The sequence below is a fragment of the Humulus lupulus genome, chromosome 4 (assembly GCF_963169125.1).
Source record: "Humulus lupulus chromosome 4, drHumLupu1.1, whole genome shotgun sequence".
NCBI classification, from domain to species: Eukaryota; Viridiplantae; Streptophyta; class Magnoliopsida; order Rosales; family Cannabaceae; genus Humulus; species Humulus lupulus.
In genome coordinates this window covers 100,550,945-100,561,165 of record NC_084796.1, presented here as the reverse complement: position 1 = coordinate 100,561,165, position 10,221 = coordinate 100,550,945, and the positions used below count along the sequence as shown (strand labels likewise).

The 10,221-nt window shown below is 33.6% G+C and overlaps 1 protein-coding gene across 3 annotated transcripts; it reads right to left on the bottom strand.

Annotated features, from left to right (window-relative positions):
- Positions 1-1,900: 1,900 nt before the first annotated feature.
- On the bottom strand, positions 1,901-8,542 carry LOC133830668 (protein LEO1 homolog). Of its 3 annotated transcripts, XM_062260690.1 has the most exons (12): positions 8,278-8,542; positions 7,027-7,346; positions 6,725-6,851; positions 6,443-6,637; positions 5,454-5,630; positions 4,735-4,866; positions 4,061-4,240; positions 3,721-3,852; positions 3,505-3,609; positions 3,181-3,423; positions 2,604-2,765; positions 1,901-2,225 (listed from the first exon to the last, which is right to left on the bottom strand). In XM_062260690.1, exons 1-11 carry the CDS (start codon positions 8,389-8,391, stop codon positions 2,628-2,630), a joined length of 1,863 nt encoding a protein of 620 aa, XP_062116674.1. In that variant the 5' UTR covers positions 8,392-8,542; the 3' UTR covers positions 1,901-2,225; positions 2,604-2,627. The 3 variants fall into 3 exon arrangements, with proteins under 3 accessions (XP_062116674.1, XP_062116673.1, XP_062116675.1); XM_062260689.1 differs by lacking the exon at positions 1,901-2,225 and having other exon boundaries at positions 2,345-2,765; XM_062260691.1 differs by lacking the exon at positions 1,901-2,225 and having other exon boundaries at positions 2,345-2,765; positions 8,284-8,542.
- Between the last annotated feature and the right edge of the window lie 1,679 nt (positions 8,543-10,221).

Genomic DNA, 10,221 nt, shown 5'->3' with positions numbered 1-10,221 from the left:
ACGACAACGTGGCATAAATCATCATGTTATTTAGCCTTTCTCGGAAGCTAGAGCCTAATCTGTGAGTGTCGTTCTTGTCACTTCCGGAGAAGATCTTAGGCTAACTATCAATGAGAGCCACCTCCCGAGAGCCTAATCGGGAGGTGATCTTATAAAGCTTCTCGAGTTGTGACCAACTTGTCAGAATACCAAGAGCCCTTCCTTCGAGGAAGGAGGATAAATGCCAAGTGTCAACTGGAGAAGCATTCGGGACCACAGACACCTAGCTGACATATAGTGGCAGCAAGGATCGTGTTGCCGATTTCGTATAAGCAGCAAGAAGGATGTCCCACGACGTTTCCTAACATGGGAAAACGTGCAGCTACCATTATGACAAAGTACTAGGAGGCACATTTCCCAATAAAGAAGTGGGCTTGACATCCTCGTATTGGGCCTGCTGAGTATCTAATGGGGCCCACCAGCTTATTTAATGTATATGAGATTTTCATTTATGTATAACTAATCCCATAATAGAAAAAATTATTGTAATCAGCTCCCATTAATGAGCTTAACCCCCCAACCCCTATAAATAGGGCCAGGGTATCAGTTGTAAAGGGATCCCAAGTTTGAGTGTATGCAAAAAAAACTGCCTGAATTTCAAGAGAACTTGAGTTTTGCAAGTTCTTGATCCTTAATACAATTGACTCGTGGACTAGGGCCAATTAATAGTCACCCACGTAAAAATCATGTGTTTGATCTTCTTCTTACTTGAGCTTTTATTTCATCAGTAGTTGACGAAAAAGTCAGTCAACAAATTCAATTGTCCCAAAAATCGAGTCAACATAAATGATTTAATGTTTTAATATTTTAAATTTCCTTTCTTTTTTGTTTTTTAAAAATAAGGTTTTAATTATTTTTTTTAGTTTTTAAATTAATTTTTAACAAAAGTGACATGATTTAGTAGTGGTCAAAATTCAAGAACAAAATTGCTAATTATTTTACATGTGACAATGTCACATCATCAACCAAAATACCACGTCATATTCAGATGTCCACCTATGACAAAATCTAACAAAAGTCTTATATTTCAGTAACTTGCGTAAATTTTAACATGCATATTAGTTTGGGTGCACAGTTAAGTGGCAATAGTTTGGGCCAAAAAAAAACATATTTATTCAATTACTAATATTGTGTCAAATATAATATTATGCTAAATTTAATACAATATTTGCATCGTGCCAATTAGAGTGGTATGGTTTGAGTTGTTTCTTTATTATTACATTATTATGACTTGTGAGTAGGGCTGATCATTGGGCGGGTTGGTTGGGTTACAAGGCATTTTCACCCGTCCAATGTCATAATCGGATTAGCAAAAGTGACTTGTAACTTGCCCAATTAAGAAAAAAAAAATTTAACCCGTCTAATAATTTGGGCGGGTTGGTCGGGTTAACCCGCCCAAACAGAAATGGTATTTTTTTTTTGGCGGGTTGGTCGGGTCAACCCGCCCAAACAAAAGTGGTATTTTTTTTTTTACATTTCTGTAATTTTTTCTTTTAAATACTAGTACTAATAGTGTGAAATTTATCTTTTTAAGCTTAAAAAATATTTTAAATTTATAGTAAAAAAATTAAAACAAAACTTAATTAATTTATATATTTATTTGAATATATTAAAAATAATAAATTCTTAATTGGGCAAGTTGGATTATATTGAGCGGGTTGATAATTATTTTCAACAGTTTAAATTTTGGTCAGTTTATTCGAGTTGCATTTTTTGGCAGTTTTTTCGGATTGGTTTGGACGGATTATTCAGGTTGAGTGGATTGTAAAAATTTCTGCACAACCCTACTTGTGATGAATCAATGTTCATGTCCATAAAGAACGATTAATGATAGATTGATGATAAACTTGTTTGATAGGAAGAGACCAATTATTAAATATTTGTCATTTCATCTGATTATCAACATTAATATTTTAATAGTACAGACTTCATTTTTCTCATATAATAATAAGAAGAAGAAGAGAAAGAATATGCTTATCTTCTTGTTGGTTATACTTTGGCACATAAAACAGATATTATTGCTAGAATAAACATAGGAAATATTACTAAAATTTTGTGCAAAGTTGACTATGTCAGATGAAATACAGGGCAACCTTGTTAAGGTACTAGGGCCAGAAACAATGCATATTTGTTCTCTTGATTTAAATAGAAATTGCTTCATATCCAGATCATCGCCAGGCCTTTTGCTGAAACAACGATAAGAAGTTCATGACTAAGCTAAACAAAATTGTCAGCTTAGCGTTAAAAAACAAAAGTAATTCATATAGATAGTAAAAGGTGGATTAATTTGAGAGAAAACAAGAAGTTCATGCCCAAATCAAACTCATATATAAAAGGAAAAAGAAGAAACAAATCCTTGAAGGTACAATTATCTTCATAATATTCACATTAAAAGATAATTGAAGAGTACATTTAGGAATTGAGTAAAAAAAAATTAAATAAAATTGCCTTTTCCAAATTGATCATTCTGTAGCTTTGGCAATATTTCAACTTGCTCAAACCATTGTGCAACTGAAGACCAATATATTAACATGGATGAATTTCGTTTGAAGAGAAACACTCACTTGAAAACATCAGGTACTGATTACTTAGTCCTCATCACTATCATAAACAACAGCCATTCGACGATGAGTAGCAGCTGTCTTCCTTTGGGGAGAGTCCTCATCTGATTCGATCCCTTTGCGTTTGAGGCTGTGTCCAGAGTCCTTACCCCTATACTTCGACTCCTGGGAAAATGTCCAAGAAACAGGAGAAAATAATATCATTACATTGCCTTCTTAAATATCTCAAATATTTGGGACATAATTAAATTAAACAATGTTTAATGCTTCATTTTATCATAAAGTAATCAACTGACAACTATAACAAAACATAATATTGAAAATAGAAGAGATGATTTCATTTATTGATTGGTGCTGCTTAAGCAACTAGAGTACATGCTTTTGGCCCTCTGAACTTTACCTTTTACCGGTTTTCTTCAGTGCTCAAAATTTTGGGGGAACTTACACAGATCATCCAGAAATAAGAATTAAGCTATATTTCAAATTCCAATTGAACCACCACCACTAGTATGCTAAACCAAAGCTGAGTGTGGAAATCCACATGTGTTGAATCTTAAGAAGAAGAAAAAAATGGTCATACCTCAGCTTCCTCCTCTGACAACTCATGCCTGTCTGCTTCACCGTGGTCTTCTTCCTCTTCTTCATCTTCTTCATACTCCTGCTCTGGCTCCTCAACCCTTTTACGTGGAGACCTCTCATCTTCTTCCCCATCACTTTCATATTCAGATTCCTCTCTCTCACTGTCAGAGAAATCCACAGGATGACGAGAAGATTTGGCAGGTGGTGCAGATGATTTGCGAGGGATGTCTCTAGCTCCCTGTGACTAAAGTTTCAAGAGCAAACAGTAAAGAGTAGTGATAAAATTCTCATTCATGAAAGAGCTAATGTACTTTATTAGTAAGACCTTCTTAGCATTCAAAATCCGTTTCTCTGCTCGAGCCTCCACTTCTAGATCTTCTTCAAAGCGGTTGCGAGAACGACGAGAGTCATAATAATCTGCTTCGTCATCCTAAACAAATATGGCAGATAGTTACAGGATGCCTAGCTTCTATAGCCTCAGATAAAAGCAATAGAAAGTAAAGCCAAAAAGGACAACAGTAAAGAAAAAACCCCACCATACCTCATCAAGAGCATCTTCCAAGAACCCAGGTGAAAGCTGGCGCCTTCTATCAACATTTGGTGTATATTTCCGGCTCACCTTTTCCCTCTTCCGGCTAAGGAGTAAATTAGCTCTAATAGTTTGACTTTCAGCCTACAACAGTATAATAAAAAAAAAGTAAATAAATAAAAAAGAAAAGAAAGAAAAACCCATGAGGTTTAGGTTGAAAGGTAGGCCCCACGATTAATTTAAAGCAATATGCTAGAGTTTTCTGCTTCCCAGAAAGTGTAGGGTTTGCAAGGACAAGTTAAAAAAAAATAGAGGGGTTAGCCTTCAAACACAATAACAAAGCAAAAGTTACCTTTTCCTTCTCCTCCTTTTCCCTTTCAGGGTCAATATCAGTGACACAGTTCTTAACCTTGTAAACCTTTTTATGCCTTGAGTCAACAAGAGCAGTTAGCAATCTATGAGAATTTGATGTCAAGGATGAAGGTATGAACCTCATCTTTCTCAATAGTCTTCCTTGTGATTGAAGGATTCCCTGCAAGTGGACAGCATACTGATTAAAAAAAAAAAACTCTACATGCAAACCAGTTTTGTGGAAACAGAATTTGGTTTCACACATAAAATAGTCTTTTCTGCGAAGACTTTTATTATAAACCCTACTTAATTATCCACAATAAGATAAATCTCATATAGGACCCAGAAATTATAATGGGCATATATATTAAGAAGGGGCTTCCAAAACAACTTAAATAATCAGGATTTTGGGAAGAAAGTTGTGTGGGTGGTAAAAGATTAAAATAGATGTGATGGCTGGTCCAAGAGAATAGATAATTATAACCCTTAAACTAGGGGAAGAAAAAAATTTCCTCTTCAGTTATATTGAACAAAATAATCATACATGTATAGTGACTCTAGTAAAAGCACCAGGAAACAGAAACAATTGAACCACGTAGCAATTGTCTTAGTAATATTCATGAATCAAGATACCAATTCTTAAAACCCCAAAAGTAAATAAATTCAGAAAGTCACCTTTTGGTGTCGAACATATAGATGGGCTTGATCATGCTGTGCATCTTGCACAGTTATGTCTAGGACTTCATTACCAAGTAATAACTGCAAACTGCCATCTGACCATCTCACAAAACGCGCATTGCTTTCCCGCTGCAATTAAAAAGTAATGCACATACATTGAGTCAATGCCATACAGGGAAACTAATAAACATTTTTAGTACACATGTTATTAAAGTTTCTTCTACTGAATGGGGGAAAAGAGAGAGAGGGAGACTCAAAGAGACAAAAAGGTTGTCCTGATTTAGAAATTTATCTCAAACAAACAACATATGACCAATCAGAAATTGCCTAATTCAAGTCACAGCTTGATGGTAAGCTGTATTTTTATTTTCCATGAGCTTTGTTGTTTAACTTATGTATTAAAAGGGTTGAACTTGACAAGAAAAAGGGCAATGAAGTAACAATAGAATGACCACAAAAGCTTTATGGCTTAGCCTAATTCAGTGTACCTGACCCCTGTGGATGATAAATAAAAGACTTCCTTGGTTAAACAAAATAGAAAAAGTGATTTTAAGGTTCATGAACTTCCAAAAAGTTATAGAAAACACCCAGTACTACTATTTTCATTCAAAAAAATAAAATAATATAAAAAGTGAAAGAATGAAGTAACCATGCAAACCCTTCCACATAGTTTAATTTCTATACCAAAAAAAGAATCTAGTAACAAAGTTACTTACCGATACTGTGCCATCAGGATGTTTAACAGACCGCCAGCGTACAATATTGTTCTCCAAACGTATCCGTTTCTTTGATCCAGATTCATCTGTGACAAATGTATCTTCCTCCACATATGTCTTAGGATCAAATGGTTTTGGGTCAATTCCCATGATATTAGAGACTTTAATCATGTTCATCTATACAGCCCAATAGAACAACATTTTAGCTTAAAAATCTGGATAAAACAAGGCATTAAATTATTTATGAAACAGAAGTGCAATAGAAGAGTATAGACACAGCAATTATGATATCCGAATGCTTCATTTTCTTTTTTCTTTGAGGGGGAAGAAAAGAAAGAAAGAAAGATGATATAGCTACAGAAACTTATTGCTGTGAATCACAAAGAAAGACAACGACTTCATTCATTGATATACAGTCAAAATTAAACAAGCAAAAGCCGGACAGATGAATGAATCTATACAAAACATATTTTTGGATCAAGAGAACTATGCAATGTATTCATATTTTGTTATCAAGGACTATCATGCAAACATAAAACTATTTAGAAGTTCATTTATCAGAATGTCCATGATGGTGATACATCCTTCATGAACCCACCACAGCACAGATGCAGGGCTTAAACTTTCCTTCTTTTTCTCCATTACGCAATTTTTAACGAGATCGTCACATAGAAAGGTAACTAAAGGTTATTTTGCAGTCTTCCTATATTTATTAAACTCCAAAGTCCTAGTATCAGACTATCAGTTAATGCTCATCTATGCTATGCTTGTCACTTTCAATATCATCAAAATGAGCAAAGGTTACCATGTGAGCCTGTGAATATTATTGATGACAAATCAAGCAGTAGATTGAAAGAATATCACATTCAAGTATACGCAGGACTCAAAAAAATAATAGAATGCATCCACTAAATTTGGCGTTACAAGACTTGAAGAGTATCAATAAACTGAGATATCATTTCATTATGCAAAATTAAAGAACATGGAACCTTTTCTGGATGTGCAGGAGGTAAACGCAATGGAATCTCCAGCTCCAACGGAGGACCAACTGGTTTCTCCTTGATCTTTGTCTCAATGTTTTCCTCTTCAGATTCATACCGAGCATCTTCATCTGGCACTACATCCTCTAGCCTAGGACTTTTCTCATAGCTCCCTTCTTCTTCTTCATCTTCCATGGGCAATCTCTGAAGCAGAAAAAGCATTTATATCATATTTTGAATCATAACCCTACATACTCTGACAGAATAATGTTTCCTGATTTGGAAACTCACTCTAGAATCATGCTCCATGTCATTTTGAATAGCATACTCTTCCACTTCCTCATCATCAGAATCACCAAATACATTACGGACAGCAGCAGAGTTCTCAACGTGAATCTGATCCTTCTCTTCAGGGAATCTAATGTTAAGAAGTCAGTTGCGGCTGCTTTAATCAATTAAATACAATAAGCAGATAGCATTCTTAAATCATTTATTTTCCTCAATATAAAAGTTGCCATAGTGGTTGCAGAAACAATTCAAACAATGGTTACATATGAGAGCTGAGAAAGAGAGAGGAGGAGGGGAGGCTTTACCCTGGACTTTGAGCCTGCTCAACCTCATCATCTTCATTGTCAGGATAATGGTTTTCTTCTGATCTCTCGGATCCACTTTCAATCACATTCCGTCTCCGACTTGTTAACTCCTCCTTCTCGTCACTATCACTATATCTGCCTTCACTTTCTTCCCTGTGGACACCAGGCTCTACCTCTTGGGAACTTTGATCTCTTTCACCCTCACTTTCACCAGGATCAGGTTCTGCATCGCGCAACTCTCCTTCACTTTCTATTTCTACCTCCCCTTGCCCCTCCACTTCGCCTTCACCTTCAGGCTCTATTCCTCCTTCTCCTTCATCCTTTAATGTATAAAAAAAATGTAGAGAGAGAGAATCATCACTAATATGTTTAAATAGAGAAACTAAGTCATGTAGTTTCAGATAATCTTTTCACAATAATTCACCGAAACAATAATGATTGGGGGTACACGAATAACAAAAGCATTGATTCACTGCGAGCAAAATGAAAAGACAATAAACTGATTAAAATATAAGTATGCTCCCCTCTTAAACTTGATTATCATCATTCACCACAATGTCTCACCAAAAAGTGGGAATGAAATCTCTTTAGTAGTGAAAATCAGACTTCCCTATATGACATAACCAAACAAAATCTTCTTTAGCAATGATGTATGTGTCGTAGGATAAAGCTCATGAAAAATTCAACACAACCGAAGGTGAGATAGTAATCAATAAATATCCAATCCAATTTCATAAATTAGCAAGTAACAGACGAGTTTCTAAAATCTCTTTAATAAACTTAAACACAGTAGACCCAGGAGTATAGTTGTATTGCAAACCTAAGAAGAAATAACTCAAAGAGCTTAGTCCTTCATATGTTTATAAACTTAGCTAGAAAATCATGTAATAAGAGCGCTATATGTTAAAATGCAAGATGGATATGGTCAATTTTGCAAAAAACAAATTAATACACTCACTAGTTAAAACATATATCGACTTGAAATGTTACATAGCAAGCACCTACCAATAAAAAGTTTTTTTAAAAAAAAAAAATCATTTACAAGAGAACCTAGTCCTAGACGTTAACAAAACCCTAGCCTATCAGAAAAAAGATTCCCAGACCATAAAAACAACGCATGCATACCAAACCATAGCTAACAAAAAGACCAAAGAACTCAATTCTTGACCTAAATTATGTAGTGGAAAAAGCTAGCTTAAGATTCCCAGAAGACGAGCAAAAAAAAAGCCTTTAAAAGGGATAAAAAACTACAGAGACGTAATTGGGTTGGGGATTGGACTCGTGCTCGGAATCGATCTCTTCTTCCTCTTCGGATTGATCTCCGAACAAGTTTTGCATCATCTGGTGTCTCTTCTCCTCCCCCATCTCCCTATTCTCGAGTAATCGACGGCTTTCTTCTGTGATCGGAGCTTCTCGGTTTTTCGAAGCAGTGCTGCGGATCTGGTTCTGACTCCTCACTCAAATATTATTCTCTTCATTTTAAGGCACAGTACGTCGGTCTTTTTATTTATACTAATGGTTATTAGTTTATAAGGATTTTTTTTTAATTTGAAATGCATGATTTATATAGAATTTATAGGATATTTTTCACAGAAGAATTATAATGCCTTCCAAATTTTTAGTTTTTAAAAATTCTCCCAAAAACTATTTTCATTACCAAATACTTAGTAATTGACCCATAACTTTCTTACACCCTGAAATATCGTTATAAATTTGTATTCCTAAAATTATTATTAAATTATAAAGTTGTATTCCCAAAACTATTACTATTATCAAAATATACCCCTCAAATTTTAGATAGTTCCAAATTTGATTGTTGTAATAATTTAGGAGACTTTAAAAAAAAAAAAAATTAGGCGACACGACTTTATAGTCTTAGAATTGGTTAAATATATAGTAAAATAAATTATGCACAAAGAGGTGAAAAAAAATAAACTATTTCATTAAAGTCAACATGAACAGGTTGACTTTTGTTGTAGGTATTTTAAAATTATCTTTTTGGATCTAAAGGGTTTATTTTGAGTATATAAGAGTACCCAAAAAGTTTTGTGGCATTTGGAGATGTTTTGGTCCAATATACGGGGTCAAAAGTCAATGCAATAGGCATTGCATCACCTGTCTTACAACAGCCCAAATAGGTGACACATCGCATGGGTCGTCTGTACAGACTTGTTCGGTTACATCTTTGACTCTAACACTTAGTTAAAAATGTTCTAATCTCATTGGTCAACACTAATGACGGTCCCTACACTATTTAAGGGGTTCATTTGAGATTTTGGCGAACTGATCACTCACCACTCTTTCTCTCTCAAACCCTCTCTCTCTCTAATTCACTGAGATTACTAGTTTTCTCCAAGATATTCTTCAAGAAAGTTTGACTTGTTTGAAGATCAATGTTTCTTAATCTCAATATTCATTTCACCATTGTAGTAGCTTAAAGCAATCTTTTATGGGAGGTTAGGAATAGAGTTTTTTGGACACCAATTTTATCATGCCAAGCCTCATGTTTATCTCCATCGATTTATTACATTAAATCATAACTTTATGATTTTATGTAATTAGGGTTGCTCTCAAGAAAGGTCATCTCATTCTCTTATCTCAAGTTGTGTTAATTCTTTCATTGTTTATGAGATTATCTAGAGTTTAGTTCATTTGAATTGTCATATTAACTTTGTGATAATAAGATATACTCCAACAAGTAGTGATAATAATTGGGGGACAAAAATCATATTTATTCATTTATATAATAAACAAATTCTGAAATGTTTAATACTCAGTGGTTGATAAATTAAAAAAAAATATTAATTATATAGGTTGCATTTGGTAAAAAAAATTTAAAAAAATTTTAAACTCAAAAATAAAAATATATTTTTGTTTTATGTTTTTTTATTTTTATAAAATAAAAATGCACTTGGTAACCATTTTTGTTTTTTGTTTTTTTTTTAAAAATAAAAATGTGTTTGGTAACTTTTATTTTTATTTTTTGTTTAAAAAATAAATAACATGTTTGGTAGACATTTTTTTGAAATTTTATTTTTTATTTTCATTTTCTAAACTAAAAAATAAAAATATTTTTTGTGACCACTATTTATTATTTTTAAATAAAAAATAAGAAAATTATAGAAAAAAAAGATCATATTAATAATATCCAAATAATCTCAAATTTCAAAACTTAATATCTATCAATGAGATAAT